The sequence below is a fragment of the Drosophila hydei genome, unplaced genomic scaffold, assembly GCF_003285905.1.
Source record: "Drosophila hydei strain 15085-1641.00,03,60 unplaced genomic scaffold, DhydRS2 tig00008128-arrow-arrow-pilon, whole genome shotgun sequence".
Taxonomy (NCBI): Eukaryota; Metazoa; Arthropoda; class Insecta; order Diptera; family Drosophilidae; genus Drosophila; species Drosophila hydei.
The window spans coordinates 2,171,487-2,187,166 of NW_022045838.1; the positions used below are offsets into that span (position 1 = coordinate 2,171,487).

Here is a 15,680-nt window from a genome sequence, read left to right on the forward strand (position 1 = left end):
AGGCATTACAAAATTTCAGATAAAAAACAAAAACACTCAAAAGAACTAGTTCACTCTGAGGCAGTCTTCAATCCCTCAACGAATTGCTATTTATATTTATATTACTTATTTTATCACCCGCCATAAACGGAAGCGTCTGTAGACGAACGATAAAATTATATTATTGGTATTATAAGCCGAGTGCAATCATCGGCATTGGTTCCAATTAGTTGATAAGTCTCTTGGTTATTCCACGGGTATCTGAAATATTTGGGGCCTAGTCTTCTGGCGACTTTGAACAAATGACATCGTACGCTCTCTTGGGCTGGCTACTGCTGCTGCTGCTGCTGCAGTTCAGTTGCCTGTTGGCCTGGCAGGATTACAAGGATTATAAGGTATTCGAACTGCAGCCTGAGGATGATGATCAGGTGCAACTGCTTCGACAGCTGTTCTGGCAGCAGCCCCATTGGGATTTTTTGGGATCACGTCTCAGTTACAATGAGAGTGGATACAGGGTGCTGGTGGCACCAAATCAAGCTGAAAGTTTGGTCAAGCAACTGCAGACACATATGATCGAGTATCAGTTGCTCTCCGATGATTTGTCCCAGCTGGTTAAGGCCCAGCGTGAGGACAATCAACGCAACAAGGCGCGCTTCACACTGCCTTTTATAGATGTTATAGGCGCATTTTATACGCACACCGAAATCAATGAGTATCTAGACAGTCTGCCCCAACGTTATCCGCAACGTGCGCTGGTCAAGCAGTTCGGCTGGAGCTATGAGCGCCGTCCATTGAAGCTGCTGACCATCAACAATGGCGACGGACGGGCAAATAAGCCGGTGATCTTCATTGATGCTGCGATGCACGCACGCGAATGGATTGCGCCCTCCTTGGCCCTTTACATCATTCAGCAGCTGCTGGATAACTATGCGGAAAACGAGCAGCTGCTCAAGGACTACGACTGGGTGATTATGCCCGTGGTCAATGCGGATGGCTATGAGTTCAGTCACACGGATTCGCGCTATTGGCGCAAGAACCGCAAACCCACCTGGGATCCAGAGAACATTGGCACCGATCTCAATCGCAACTTCGGCTATATGTGGGGACTCGATGAGGGTGCTTCGCCAGATCCTTCGAACGAGACCTATCGTGGTGAGCACGCCTTCGACCAGCCCGAGTCGCAGGTGGTACGCGATGTGCTGCTGCACTACAGCGATCGCTTGAGCTTTTACCTTTCGCTGCACTCGTATGGCAACTACCTTCTGCTGCCCTGGGGTCACACAAGGTGGGTGCAAAGTACATGAAAAAGTACTGAAATAGTATAGAAGAATAGCATGTGATTTACTATGATGAGCTCAAGTAGATTTTAATGTTGATTTAATTTGCTTCTTGCTTTGGATTTGCAGCTCTTTCCCTTCGAATTACTTGGATATGATGCAGGTAGCTGATGCGGGTGCCATGGCAATTCTTCAGGCTACAAATGGCATTTACAGCTATGGCAGCGGCTACCATTTGATGTACTCGACCTCTGGTGATTCCACGGACTATGCTGTGGGCGTGGCCAATGCAACTGTGGCCATTACTATGGAACTACCAGCTGGCGGATTTCTTGGCTTCGACCCCTGGATATCGCACATCGAGGGCATTGTGACCGAAAGCTGGGTGGGTGTGCGTGCCATGGCGCTGGAGGTGGAAAAGCTCGACCAAGCAAAGGCAAAAAAAAAATTGATATCAATAAACTGATTTCGCTAGCGAATGATTTCTATTTCTTGTATCAATTTGCAGTTGATTTGATCAGATTATGAGTGCTTAAGGGATCAGCAGTATATTAATACTTTGTGGGGCCAAAAGGGGTACAAATCACTCTGTCTTTCCCATGCTCTGCAGACGATAAGAATCTATCAAATCTAATCGCCAGTAAAGGCAGATTAAGAGCATAGTTTTTACAAGAAATTGCCCTAATCATTTATCTATGACTTGGTATTAGATTAGATTCGACTGGTCTATTTAAGTCAGTGACTTTCGACACGTGTGTCCATAACTCTGGTTGCGTATAACCATGTCGCGTTTGGGTCTTTTCTTACTGCTGTTGGGCTTGGCACTGGTTGCTGCCGAATTTGACTACGAAGGGTGAGTCCAGCCAGGATTTGTAATGGGCGAAATTCCTGAACCAGTGTTGCTTGCAGCTATCGCATCTATGACCTGACACCAGCCGATGCTGAGCAGGGCGAACTGCTTTATAAGCTCAGCCAACAGGGCTACGACTTCCTGAGTCTACGTCGGCTGCTGGGGCATTCGTCGCGTGTTATTGTGAGTCCGGAACAGTTGGAAAGCTTTGAGAAATTGCTCTCGGAGCAGAAGTTGAGCCACAGTCTAATCAATGAGAATCTGGGTGCCACCATTGCCGAGGAGTTTGCCCAGCGACAAGTGCAACGACGTCTGTCGCCCATCTCGGGCAAGGGTCGCCTCAGCACAGACCGCTATTATACACACGAGGAGATCAACAACTATATCAGCGACTTGGCAGCTCGTTATCCAACCCGCGTGTTCCTCAAGACGGTGGGCTGGTCATATGAGAAGCGTGAACTGAAAACTATTACGATCACCAATGGAGATCGTCGGGCCAACAAGAAGGTCATCCTCATGGATGGGGGCTTCCATGCGCGTGAATGGATTTCTCCAGCAGCTGTGCTGTATGTCATTGAGCAGTTGGTAGAGAAGTTCGATGAGAATGCGGAACTACTCGAGGACTATGATTGGGTCATTCTACCAGTGGTTAATCCAGATGGCTACGAGCACACGCAGACAGGAACCCTTGCTCGCTTGTTCCGCAAGACTCGGCAGCCCTACATGATTTTGGACCAGACCTGTTATGGCGCTGATCCTAATCGTAACTTCGACTTTCATTGGAATGAGGAGGGAGCCTCATCGAATCCCTGCGTGGATACCTTTGCTGGACCCAACGCTTTCTCTGAACCAGAGGCGGTTGTAGTGCGTGATCTAATGCACTCCTATGCGGATCGTGGCATTATGTATTTGACCATTCACTCCTACGGCAATTACTTGCTCTATCCATGGGGCTGGACTTCGTACGTTATTGACTTGCCTTAAATTGATTTGTTGCTTGACTAAACTAATTTATTTTGCAGAGATTTGCCTGAAACTTGGCAGGATCTCGACGATGTGGCTCGCGCTGGCGGCGATGCCATAAAGGAGGCAACTGGCACTAAGTACGAAGTGGGCAGCTCCACCAATGTGCTGTATATTGCAGCTGGTGCCAGCGATGATTATGCTTTCTATGCTGGCTTCAATATTTCCATTACCATGGAGCTGTCTGGAGGTGGCATATCCGGCTTTGATCCACCTGCTAGCAAAATTGATGAGTTCGTGACGGAAACATGGATAGGCATTCGTGCCATGGCCGAGAAGGTTATTGAAAAGTATTAGCCGAAAGCGAAGAAATTGTATTTAAAAAGCGCCTTACTATGCGATTCTCATATCAAATCAACTAAACTAAATATGCAGCCATCTATATATAATCAATCCAATAAACGTTATCAAACCTTCTTTAGTTCTTCTATCCGAATTGCTCTCTCGATTTCCTTATCGCTAGTTTTATTCGCTTAACTCCTTAACACTTATGAGAGCTACCAATAAATGCGTATCGATGTTTTAATTGATTTTACAACCAATTTGCTGATTACTTTTCTTTTATGTTATGTTCTATTGATAACGTTTCTGATTGGAAATCATGCTGGGGCTTTTTATAAGATTGGACAGTTCTTGAGAGGTTGGCAAGGTGTTAAGATGAAATTGATATTTTGGTTGGCTGTGTATTGTTTTGGCATAGCGCTAAGCCACGCCAAGGGTGGTGTCTATGACGGGTGAGTGGTTGGCTGTGAAGTGCTTGAATGCTTCCCTAATCATTAAACAGCTTTAAGATCTATGAGGTGGCCACGAAGAGTCGCTCCGCTGGCGATGGTCTGGACTTCTCCAAGCTGGCCAATAACGATTCCTACTATGAGCTGTACTACAGCAATGACGCAGCTACCCATGTCTTGGTGCATCCTGATGCACAGCCAGAGTTCATTGAGCTGCTCAATGGCAACACGTTGAGCTATAAAATTGTTAATCATGATGCGGGCTTATCGCTGCATCGCGAATTCGAAACGAATCGCAAGTTACGTAATGCGCACCCTTATCGGGGCAGGCTGGGCACAGAGCGGTATTACTCACATGGTGAGATCAATCAGTATATTGAAGATCTTGCTAAGCAGCATCCCACTCGAGTGCTGGTCAAGACGGTGGGCAGATCATATGAGGGCCGTTGGCTGAAGACGATACGGATCACCAATGGCGATGGACGGGCTAATAAGAACGTCATCCTCATGGACGGCGGCTTCCATGCACGCGAGTGGATCTCACCTGCTGCTGTGGTTTATGCCATTGGCGAGCTGGTAGACAACTACGAGGCGTATGCTCAGTTACTACTCGACTATGACTGGGTCATTCTGCCTGTGGTCAATGCGGACGGCTATGAATATACGCAGGTGTCGCCGGATACGCGCATGTGGCGCAAGACTCGCCAGCCCAGCAGTGCCGCCTGCATTGGCATCGATCCGAATCGTAATTTTGATTTTCACTGGAACGAAACTGGAGCTTCCTCGGATCCCTGCTCTGAGACCTATGCTGGACCAAAGTCTTTCTCTGAACCGGAGGCCATTGTGGTGCGTGACTTGATACGCGGCCTGGCGGATCGTGGCAAAATGTATCTGACCGTGCACTCCTATGGCAACTATATACTCTACCCCTGGGGCTACATCGAGTGAGTGACTAAGAATCGATAAGAATTGTTTCTTAACAGTTTCACTTTGCAGCGAGCTACCAGACACTTGGGAGGATCTGGATGAAGTTGGTCGTGCTGGTGGGGATGCCATTAAAGCGGCTACTGGCACCATTTACAAGGTGGGCTGCTCCACCCAACTGCTGTATCCGGCTGCCGGCGCCAGCGATGACTATGCCTTCAATGCTGGCTTTCCCATATCATTTACCATGGAACTGCCCGCCGGTGGAGACAACTATTTCAATCCGCCTCCTGAGGACATTGATAGGCTGGTCAAAGAAACCTGGGTGGGCATTGTGGCCATGGCTCAGAAGGTGGTTGAAAAGTATCCACTCAATTGAAGTCTTTGTCTTTGTCTATTTCTGTATATAAAACGAGAAACGAGTAGAGTTGTGCAGCTTGTGGCATAGAATAAAGTTACAGTGGGGATAATAGAAGCTAAGCGAATGCAATTATATATATATATATATATATATATATATATAATTTAGCTAGACAAGTTAATTGTCCAAGGTGCTTTAAGCAACACTTGAATAAGCCCAGTTAATTGCTGGCGATAACTTGAAGTGTGAGCACGCAACGCACAGCAGGCATTCGGGCCAAGTATGTCATCGCAGTTCCATTGATGCCATGCTCCATGGGTGGCACTTATCAACAATTCAAATGGAACTTTACACACATACACACAGGTTTGTATATTTGTCAGATATTAAACATAGCTGGCTTTATTTGCTGCATTTGGGCTCTTAATACTTCTGAATTACCTTCTCGGCCATGGCACGAATGCCCGTCCAGGTCTCGGTCACGAAGGGCAGTATCTGTGCTGTGCTGGGATTGAAGCCAGATCCGCCAGCGGGCAGTTCCATGGTCACGGAAACAGGGAACTTGGCCACGCCGAAGGCATAATCATCGCTGCCACCGGCGGCGGCATAGAGCACATTCGTCGAGCTGCCCACTGTGTATTTGGTGCCCGTGGACTTTTGAATGGCAGCGGCGCCAGCTTGAGCCACATCATCATGTGCGCGCCAGTCACTGGGCAGATCACTAAAAAATATATAGGAAATCAAACTTAAAATCTTAGCTGCCTGACGTACTTGATTCACTCACGATGTCCAGCCCCATGGATAGAGCAAGTAGTTGCCATACGAATGCAGCGTCAGATAGAATTTGCCACGGCCCGTGAGGTTGAGCAGCAAATCGCGTACGATTTGCGTCTCTGGCTCGGAGAAGGCAGTCGTGCCCTTGTATGTGTCGGCGCACGAGAAGCTGGACGCGCCCACCTCACCCCAATGGAAGTCGAAGTTGCGATTGCCGTCGGTGCCATAGCAAGAGGAGCCAACTGGCTTGCGGGTCTTGCGCCACATGCGGGAGCTGGTGTGGGTGTATTCATAGCCATCGGGATTGACCACGGGCAGAATGACCCAATCGTAGTTCTTCAGCAGATCAGCGTTGGCCGCAAAGTTCTCCACCAGCTGATAGATGACATACAGCGCACCAGCGGGCGCAATCCATTCGCGCGCATGTATACCAGCATCCAGGAAGATCACATTCTTGCCGCTCTTGCCATCGCCATTGCTGATGGTGATGGTCTTCAGGTCGCGATTCTCATATGATTTGCCGGCCGATTGGACAGTGACGCGGCTGGGATAGGCCTTGGCCAGCTCATCCAAGTAAGCATTGATTTCGGCATGGCGATGGAAGGCAGTGAAGCTGATGCTGCGCGTCGCATCCCGCTGAGCCATCAGACGCTGGTTCTGGTTGTCCAGTTGCTCCTTCTGCAGCGTTTGGCCCAAATTCTCATCGATCACCATAAAGTTGACACCGAAACGTTGCAGCAGCTGCTCAAACGTGGGCTGATCATTTGGCTGCAACATAACACGTGTAGCCGCATCCAAGGCACGTGGCATATCGAAGAAATCATAATCCTCATTGCTGGCCAGACGCAGCAGCAGCTGCTTCTCAAAGTTGTTGCGCGCGTAGACGTCGTAGATCTTGTAGCTGGTTGGAGTAAGCAAATTAGTTGTTCATTAGCTGACACACAATGCGGCAACATGCCACGCCCCCCCTTTCAACTTACCCATCGTAGCTGTGGGCGGACAGCGCAGCGACGCCGCACACTAACAGCAGCAGACAAGTTTTAAGAAACATTATTTTATGTTTGTTTTTGTTGTTCTTATTCGGCTGGCTCCGTTCCGTTCCGGCTCAAAGCGCCTAGTAATGTGTAATGCCGCAGCTGTTTTCTTTATATAGTAGCAGTCGGACCACTTGACGTATGCGCAACGCCCGCGACTTAAGTCGATTGATAAAAGACATTAGCCGATCAGAATGAAAATCTTATCAGTCTTATCGAACGCGCCGCTTCTGTATTATGTCAAATGCTCGACTACATTTCATTGGAAAATCTCTCATAATTTATAATACATACAAGTTTGATGACAATCGAGCATTTACGATAACAAACATCACGCAATTTCGTAAACTAGAGCTGAAGTGGAGTCGTTTGGATTCATATACAAATTGTGATTCCAGCTAAGATCTGAGCGCGAGAAAGTGTAGTCTGATGCTTGCTTACTCAATGACATTTTACACAAGTTTCTCGAGTTGCAGTTCCTTGCTGTTAGAGGTCTATATTAGGTTTGCTAATACAGAATCTACCCTTGTAGACTCTTAATTACTTTCTTTACCTTTTTCGACTTTCTTTTTCTTGTCTTGCTGCTCTCGCGCTGGCCGATAAACCCGTCTTTGGTTTTCCCTTCATTTAAAATATTTTGAATAAGTCTTGAAGATTTATTGACTGCATGTCCGATAAGTATTGCAAAAATCTGAGAGTCACGCCTCTTCTGTTGTCTATCGCCAGTTCAAGTCGCTCGTAAATTTGTCACGTGAGACTTGCGCAACAAGCCAAACATTGATTTATATATTGCCTTTGACTTTGTTCAGTTATTGTTTTCCTTCAAACTTTATCAGTTTGTGGTGCAGCAAAAATAAAAAAACAAAAAAACCGAATGACTCGTCTATACATAATACCCTGTAAAATGTGTCTTGCAATTAGATGTAGACAGCATTAAAGCTGAGCTCTTAATGTGCTTAGGCGGAAATCTCATAAGTAGCTAAAGTGAAGTGCTGCAAATCTAATAAGCTCTAAACTGTGTCATGAAAAGAAACGGGCAATATACACACGCAAATACCCTGTAAATTGTGATCTACAAATTTTTATAAGCAGACCTAACAGATTAGACAAAATACTTAACTGAATAACTTCATAAAAAGACGTGGAATAAAGTTTCTCTCACATGATTTCTGAAGAGATAAATTCCCGAAAAGTCTCTACCTTCTAATACACCCATCCTATTCTTGTGCACAGGGTAGCTGAGTTAATAAAAGAAATAAAAACAAGCTGTCTACTTTTTCTGTCGCGCACACAAAATATATTTGAAAATTTATTGCATTTCATGCGCTTTTCCATATTTGTCTGCATTTGTAGGCAGTTTTGGCCAACAACTTTTGCCGGCTGCTGCAACAGCAACAGCAACAACTACAATAAAGCAGGACATGCAGTCAAAATAACAGCAACAACAACAAAAGGGGAAAGTTGCTTACTTAAAACTGACAATGAGCGCATGGAAATGACAAAAAACACTGCGGAAACTGTTGGCTCGTAATTTTTGAATGGCCCATTGGACGCGACAGTCATTTTCCCCCCACTTTTCCGTGCCCAGAAACTAAGCCACAGTGTGGAAAAGTTTTGATATCCTGCACGGAAAAGAGCCAAGGGCTGTGTTAGATGTGTGCTTAATATGAGAGGGAAGTGAGTTTTGATTTGAATGGCGTACTACAGGAATTTACAAGTTATAGCTAAGAGAAGAGCCTAGGCCAGCATCGATCGGTAAACAGACGTTGGTAAATCGATAAATTGCTTATCAAAGGTGAAGTGAAATTGAGAGTAATCGTAAGGCAAGCAAGGCAAGGCATCATTTTGACAATTTAGTTACAGATTAGTAATAACTTTTTAGATAACGAAAGTGTTGACAAATCGATAACACTATCGATGAATAGATTTATTATGAAACTGCGACATGACTGGCTAAATGAGTAAAAGCTTTATAAATAGTTTCAATTTTGACGGTAGAGGGAGACAACTTAGGGAATATAAATAGATAAATTGATCGATAAATAGAAAGAAATCATAAAGCATAATGTTAACTCTCAGATTCGAGCGAATATTAGAGAGCAAAGGTTGGAGCAAGAGACGCACAGAACTCAACTCTACCAGAGCTTCACCAAAGGGAGTGTCATTTAGATAGTGAAAAATCGATAAATCGATAAATTTGTCTCAAGTATTAGGCTTGCCGTCAAGAGAACGATATTTTTAAAGCGGAAAGATCATAAAGCAGCAACCAGCTATAGAAGACTTTTTAGCTTCCAATTTAAATCGTAAGCAATTTTATATTGATAATGATAAGAATCGATAAATTGATTTACTTGATATAACAATTAGACCGTTTGAAATAGTTTAGTACAGACAACGACTATAATGTGATTAAGCCTAATTTTATTATAGAGTATCTTATAGCCAATCAAAGCCTAAGTTCTGAGCATCGCCTACTGCACGTGACTGCCAGCAAATGTGTGTAGAGTTTTGGCCGTGTTTTTATTTTCATATTTTCCTTTTGCATTCGGTGTTTTGTTTTTCCATAAACTTTCGTAAAAGTTGTGCCTGCTCTGTGTATTTGCATTGACAAAAGAAAATGCGGCATTGTTTGCGATTCGTTTGCTCTGAAATAATGCACAAATTATTTGCTAAGCTTCGGATGGGATGTGCCTTTAATGTTCTGCTCACGACTTTAATTGAAATTGATCGCCCAGTCGGAGGCTGTGACTGAGGCAAATTACTCGTAAGTAGTTTCGAAAATTCATTTAGAGCGTCATTTGCATAAATATGCGGGCAGAAGCGATACGAAAAGTTGTTCTGCGGCGGCGCTCTTTAATTTTCATTTTGCATAAATTAAAAGCCGAACGTCATGGCAATGACTAAGCCCACAGTGGACCAGCTATCCTTCGCCCTGAACTTGCGGCTTTATTGCTCTATTAAGAGCCCCAAAACCCCTTTTCTGGCCAGCGTCGCCGTCGACAGTGTCAAAAATTGTACCACACAACAGCGGTTGAGGGCGACGGCCGAAATGGTGTGAGTTTTCCTTGAAAGTTGGTGTTGCGCAAAGATTTTAATTAAAATTCATCTTCACATTTAATCAAATCATGCCAGAGAGAGAAAGAGAGAGAGAGGGTGAGAGAGAGAGAGAGAGAGTGAGAGCTCGCGCGACCTGCCACTGACATCGACACTCGTTTCTAATTAAGTGCGAAAAATCGTTAAATGTAAAATCAAATCGTGCAAAAAGTAATTGAAGAACTCAACTTGAACCACCCGGAAAAGGGGTGTGTCCCCGCCCCTAAACTGTTTTCCATGGCTTGAACTTGACGATGCCAAGTTGTAAATTGAGTGGAGTATTTGTTGCTGTTGTTGCTGTTGTTGTTGTTGCTATTGTTGTTGGATTAAGGCCACAACAATAGCGCACAGTTTGTTGGCGGTTTGCTGAGTGGATTGGGTGGGCGGGGGCAAAGCCCGGTGTCAAATATTTACAATCTATTACGTGTACGAACGTATTTGTAGTTAGGTGTTAAGGCCAAACAATTGGCTAATTAAAACAAGCGCTGCCTGTGGCCAATTTTCTTAATTGCCAGCTAAAAGCATTATGTTTCCAATATTTCAAGAGCTTATGCACAATGTTTCGACTTAAAGTGCAGACGATGGCTTATAGAAAGATTTAGAAGCTGTTGGCTAATAAATATTGAAGATATGAAAATTATATAGAGTAAAATTTTTGATAAATAATTGAACATTGAGAGACTACTTGAACTCATAAGTTGTAGAAATTGATTAAAGAATTTTTATGATGCTAGGACTCAAATCAAATCATACCTAAGCTAATAGTAGGGTGCAAATGCAAGTGTTAGTATAGTTGAGATACTTTTTCACAAAATTCTAGTTTATAACTATGCATAAATAAAGGAAGTCAGGGAGCACCTTCGCACAGCACTCTACTCGACCTCTTCAACGTCTCACCGGAATAGTTAATGCAAAAGTTGAATTGCTTCTGCATTTTTCAATATTTTCACACAAATATTACAAAACGGGTTCAACTGCAAAATATATAATAAATATAATAAACATTTTAAATAATAATTTCATTGACAAACCTTGCGCACTTCAGGCTTAAGCAATTTTTCCATTCTTATAAAAATATCTCTGCCCTCGGATAAGTTGCTTCAAGTACTATTAAACCACAAATAAAATCTCGACAGCAGTGTGCTGCTTTGCATATGACACACTTCTGATGCATCGACTGCATACAGTGCCTGCAAAGTGTCTATGACAAATGGCTGGCTGTTGGCTCAGACAATGGCAAGGAAATTGTTGCATAAATTAAAATGTTCTGTATTGAGACATGGTTAGATATGCAGAGAGGTTTTAATTGAGCTGGCTGATCAACGGACTGATTTATTGAGCAGGCAAAGCAGACTTAACACACTCTTCTAGCTGTATATATACACTTTTCTGTGTATATATAGATATATATATAGTTTTATTTATACACACACCACGCTCAAATTAGTTTGTTTGAGCTCATTTTGTGGCATCAAATGTTATTTGAGGAATTAAGCTTTAATTAAGCCAAGCAGGTAAGCCAAATGAAAGCATGAAATGAAAACATTTAAAAACACAAAAAAGTAAAGGAAAAACCAATGCAGAAAAATGAAAACAAACAAAATGAAAAGCGGGGGGAAACAGAGAAAGCGCAAAGCAAATGACAAACGAACTGCAGGCACATACGACACACAGAGACACACACACAGACACTCTCGCACACACTCACAGTCAGAGGCAAGTAAGTCGTATTAAATTTAATTGGATTTGAGTGTTTACCAGTGGCAGAAGCCGTCGGCAAAGCCACAAGCACCAGCTGAAGCTTTCCACATTGCTCTTAGCCAAGCCCAATGCGTGCGACCTACTTTTTTTTGTATTTCTGTCTGTGTGTGTGCGGCAGCAAAAATTTCATACATATCACAGGTAGCACGAGGCTTAAGCCGGATTTTATAGACTGCCAGCCAACTGGGAGAAACAAAAAACAAATAACAGAACGTGAAAAGTGTTGTAACAAAAGCAAATATTGCGTATACGCCAAGGCAGCCGTAAGCCAGAGACGTGGCCAGTCCCGTTGTCAACGCAACATCCTCGCCAAGCGACCAATTAGCGTTACAAGTAAATACACATATGACAGCTACTTCATATGGTTATGCATCAGCTCTATGAGTTCTGATTGTTATTTGCCACAGCTTGAGGTGTTTTTCTGCATCTGAAGCTTGACTGTAATGAAAGGGAATTTATTTCTAAAGGTAAACCTTAAAAATTAAAACTAAATAAGTTATTTCAAAATATCAAAAACTACAGCACAGCACAACTTGATCTACGAAAGTTATATTAGATTAAAGTTTAAATCATTCTCTGAGAGCTTTTTCTTCTATTAAAAGCAGTTGAACTTCCTCAAGAGCTCATTAGCCTTCCGATCTATATGCTATGATTTTTATATGTTTTATAGTTTCTAAATTTAGAGTAACAAAAATGTTTATAAATTTAGGCTTTTTTCAACATCTTATACTATTTACATTTCTACATTTAACAATAAAATAAAACCAGTAAAATACCTGTAGCTAAAGCGCTTTTTATAATTTTTCAAACATTTTTGTAAGTGCAAAAAAAATGTGTTTTTTTGCATATTTATTTATTATTAACAAATATATTTTTTCGACATTATTTGCTGTTTAAAGTTTTACATTGAGCAACAAAAAACAGTTACAGTTTTTGTAATGCTTTTACAGCAAATTTCATGAATTTTAAACAAAAATAATTTGAAAATATTTTGTTATTTTTTGTTTTTTTTTTTTTTTGCTTTTTGTTAAACGGAATTTTTTGCAATTTTCCTGTTGATAATTTTAGATATTGCATAGTTCACATGCAATTGCAATTTTGAAGTGTAATATCGAGTCAAATTTTTAGCATGCAAATTTGATAAATCACCGTCATTATAATGCCATCAATCAAAATTATGCCAGCGGCTTCTCTGTGCCTGTGTGGGTGTGGGCGTGGGTATGTATGAAGTGTCTAATTGAATAACGAAGCGTGCAAATTGAGCCAATCTCTAACGCTCTTTCTCTCTACCTCTTGTTGTCTCTGTTTGTCTGTTATCTGCCTATTTGACTGTCTGGGTGCGAGAGGTGTCCTGTGCCTTGTCCTTGTCATGGCTGGCATAAAAACCCGTTGGCTGGCAGCAGCTAACGACACATCCGTTCGAGACTTATAGAAGACAGGGCGCCAGATGAAATCTACAATGTCTGCGGCTTTAGGGTGTACCTTTCGCTTCATTTTATTTCTAATATGAAACTTGAATTGAAGTTTTCAACTGAAATTCTAGACATTAAAATAGTTTTTTTTTTGTTTTAGCAGCAACAGTGCAACAGTGAATGCAAATGCAGTTAGTGGGTTTTAGCTGGGTTTACCGTTCTTACCAGCTTTACAACAGCAGCACTCGAATCTAGAGACCGCAGTTGCCGCGCTTGCCCGGTTACCGTTACACGTTTGCTTTTTAATCCCCGTTTGCATTTGATTGTATGCAGCTTGGCACAAAAAAGTAATTTACTTCCAATGTGTGTCCATGTGTGTGTGTGTGTGTGTTTAATTTGCAGCATGTCAAAAAAGCCGACCACACATGTAACACTCTGTCTGCGTGTGTGTGTGTGTCTTTGTATGCATATAATTATTGCATTTGTGGCACGTTCCGAGACAGAAAACGAAACAACAGCAGAGAATGGCTCGACTCTCGAGTATTTGTTTTGCAGTTGGCAAATGGCACAGTTCCCTTGCTCTGCTCCGCCTTTCATTATATTTTGCTCCTGCTTTGCAGTAAGTATTTTTTAATGATACATAAACTAAAAAGATACACACACACACACACTAACACACAATTGTCTATGTGTGTGTGTGTGTCAGTTGGCAACTCGTCTAAATTATTTACACATCCGTTTTGCATTTACACTGTTTGCTTTTCCACGCATGCCCTGCACTTCAAGCATTTCCCATTTTGCATTTTTCCCATTGTTTGGTTGTTGTTGTTGTTGCATTGTTTCCTCATTTGCAGCTCAACACTTTCTGTGTCATTGTGGTGTCTGCATTGTGGCAGCAACAACCGCCGCTGGCTCTAGCCTCGTTTTCCGTTCGCCAGCTTTTGTGCCACTGCCACATAATGAATGCAATTTTTTAGCACCCCGTTTTATTTTCTTTTTGAGTGGGTCGCTAGTTTCGCTTCTTCTTTCTCTATTTCGAGTGGGCACACACATACATACATATATGCACATATATTTATAAGCAACAAACCGAAATCAAACTATGCTAAGTTCCTTAAGGCATGCATCTATTGCTAGCAAGAGCTAGAGCTAGGGCTAGACAATTAAAACTTTGAGTTAGTAGAGTTTCATGGAGTCTTGAAAAGCTCATTAAAGCTTTTGGCCGCCTGGTCCCTTTATTACTTGATTGAGCTGGAGTCCATGTATTAGTTGTCTTTAATTTGTGGAGCTTTTCGAGTATACAGTATCTTAAGCTTAATCTTAATCATATCTTACGCAGCTAAAAAGCTTTTTATTTCTATAAATGTGATTTCGAGGGACAGAGCTTAGAAAGTAAAGTCTGCTAAGCTTTCCTTATAGCTTCTTTAGTTTGGTCTTAGTTTTTTTAGCAAAAGACTTTTGTCAACAACCTGAGCTGTGTATAGCTTAAGATCTTTTCGGCTTGGAAAAGCTTTAAAGCTTTCGGCTTAAAGACTCTTCTTTTTTTAAGTTATAAGATTAAGTTTATAAGATTCAGTTACCTTTAATTTGATGCATTAATGAAAAAGCTTTTTTGGCTGCTAGCAAAGCACATAAAAGTTTTCGGCTACCAAAATTTTCTCATCTTTTTCTAGTTTATTTAGTGCAGCTTAAAAGCTTCGCATTGTTTTAAAAGCACATGCAAGCTTTCAGCAGTTTTTGTGTACTATCTTTATAAAATCGTTGACTTTTATTTAGCTGATCATAAACTCTTCTCTTTGCAATACTTCCCATATATCTCTTTAGTTCCATCTCTCTCTCTCACTTTCTGAACGCTCGGCAGGCAAAATAATTGCTGCATACCTGCTGGACACCTGCAGATTGCGATTACGCTATGTCGACGAGTGTTTGACTAATTAAAATCGCACAGTCCAGCGAAAATACCAAGCGAAAGACAAAGATAAGCCTCTGTTGTGGCTTACATAATTAGATGTTAGCCGGAAGCGAGCCGCCCAAAGATTTGTAGCTTACTTTTAGGCTAACAAATTATTTTCGCTGTCGTCTTTCGACTCTTGTGTTGTTGCTCTTGCGGTTAGTTGTTGATAAAAAAAAATAACAAACGCGTCCGACTGGCAATTGTTACGTTAGGCGCACAAACTAACACCAAAGCGGGACAAAGCAGACAATGGCTTTAATTTAACTGTCGGAAGTGAAACACAATGCAAAATACGAGTTGAACTTACAAGCAATTTGCCTTATGCATTACCCAACACACAGCCCACAGTTGAGCCACGCCCATTTCTCACTCTCACACACACAGATACATACACATATATATATATATATATATATATATATATATGTATACAAACATACTATAAATCCTAGAAGCCGACAAAAACGTGGCGCAGTTTCTGCACTGAATCCGAATGCGAATCCAAAT

General features: G+C 42.3%; 4 protein-coding genes across 4 annotated transcripts; 3 read left to right on the forward strand and 1 right to left on the reverse strand.

Annotated features, from left to right (window-relative positions):
* The first annotated feature begins 70 nt into the window (after nt 1-70).
* On the forward strand, nt 71-1,742 carry LOC111602899 (carboxypeptidase B). The gene is made up of 2 exons (XM_030225263.1): nt 71-1,264; nt 1,386-1,742. The coding sequence occupies exons 1-2, from the start codon at nt 282-284 to the stop codon at nt 1,720-1,722; spliced, it is 1,320 nt and encodes a 439-aa protein (XP_030081123.1). The 5' UTR covers nt 71-281; the 3' UTR covers nt 1,723-1,742.
* Nucleotides 1,743-2,009: 267 nt separating this feature from the next.
* Nucleotides 2,010-3,656, forward strand: LOC111602896 (carboxypeptidase B). Its single transcript, XM_023320233.2, has 3 exons — nt 2,010-2,109; nt 2,166-3,068; nt 3,129-3,656. Exons 1-3 carry the CDS (start codon nt 2,039-2,041, stop codon nt 3,424-3,426), a joined length of 1,272 nt encoding a protein of 423 aa, XP_023176001.2. The 5' UTR covers nt 2,010-2,038; the 3' UTR covers nt 3,427-3,656.
* A 246-nt stretch (nt 3,657-3,902) lies between these two features.
* Nucleotides 3,903-5,244, forward strand: LOC111602908 (carboxypeptidase B; the record flags this gene model as incomplete). Its single annotated transcript, XM_030225321.1, has 2 exons — nt 3,903-4,804; nt 4,857-5,244. Coding segments are annotated over 2 exons (1,209 nt in total), but the record flags the coding sequence as incomplete, so codon positions are not given.
* Nucleotides 5,245-5,518: 274 nt separating this feature from the next.
* On the reverse strand, nt 5,519-7,050 carry LOC111602891 (carboxypeptidase B). The gene is made up of 3 exons (XM_023320226.2): nt 6,900-7,050; nt 5,930-6,820; nt 5,519-5,866 (listed from the first exon to the last, which is right to left on the reverse strand). The coding sequence occupies exons 1-3, from the start codon at nt 6,968-6,970 to the stop codon at nt 5,569-5,571; spliced, it is 1,260 nt and encodes a 419-aa protein (XP_023175994.1). The 5' UTR covers nt 6,971-7,050; the 3' UTR covers nt 5,519-5,568.
* Between the last annotated feature and the right edge of the window lie 8,630 nt (nt 7,051-15,680).

What these genes read in the sequence shown, in the direction of transcription:
- LOC111602899 (XM_030225263.1), top strand. Translation starts at nt 282, where the DNA reads ATGACATCGTACGCTCTCTTGGGCTGGCTACTGCTGCTGCTGCTGCTG. An exon ending in CTGCCCTGGGGTCACACAAG is followed by an intron (nt 1,265 to 1,385) that starts GTGGGTGCAAAG and finishes TTGGATTTGCAG; the next exon opens with CTCTTTCCCTTCGAATTACT.
- LOC111602896 (XM_023320233.2), top strand. Translation starts at nt 2,039, where the DNA reads ATGTCGCGTTTGGGTCTTTTCTTACTGCTGTTGGGCTTGGCACTGGTT. An exon ending in GCCGAATTTGACTACGAAGG is followed by an intron (nt 2,110 to 2,165) that starts GTGAGTCCAGCC and finishes TGTTGCTTGCAG; the next exon opens with CTATCGCATCTATGACCTGA. An exon ending in TATCCATGGGGCTGGACTTC is followed by an intron (nt 3,069 to 3,128) that starts GTACGTTATTGA and finishes TTTATTTTGCAG; the next exon opens with AGATTTGCCTGAAACTTGGC.
- LOC111602891 (XM_023320226.2), bottom strand. Translation starts at nt 6,970, where the DNA reads ATGTTTCTTAAAACTTGTCTGCTGCTGTTAGTGTGCGGCGTCGCTGCG. An exon ending in TCCGCCCACAGCTACGATGG is followed by an intron (nt 6,821 to 6,899) that starts GTAAGTTGAAAG and finishes TACTCCAACCAG; the next exon opens with CTACAAGATCTACGACGTCT. An exon ending in TATCCATGGGGCTGGACATC is followed by an intron (nt 5,867 to 5,929) that starts GTGAGTGAATCA and finishes TATATTTTTTAG; the next exon opens with TGATCTGCCCAGTGACTGGC.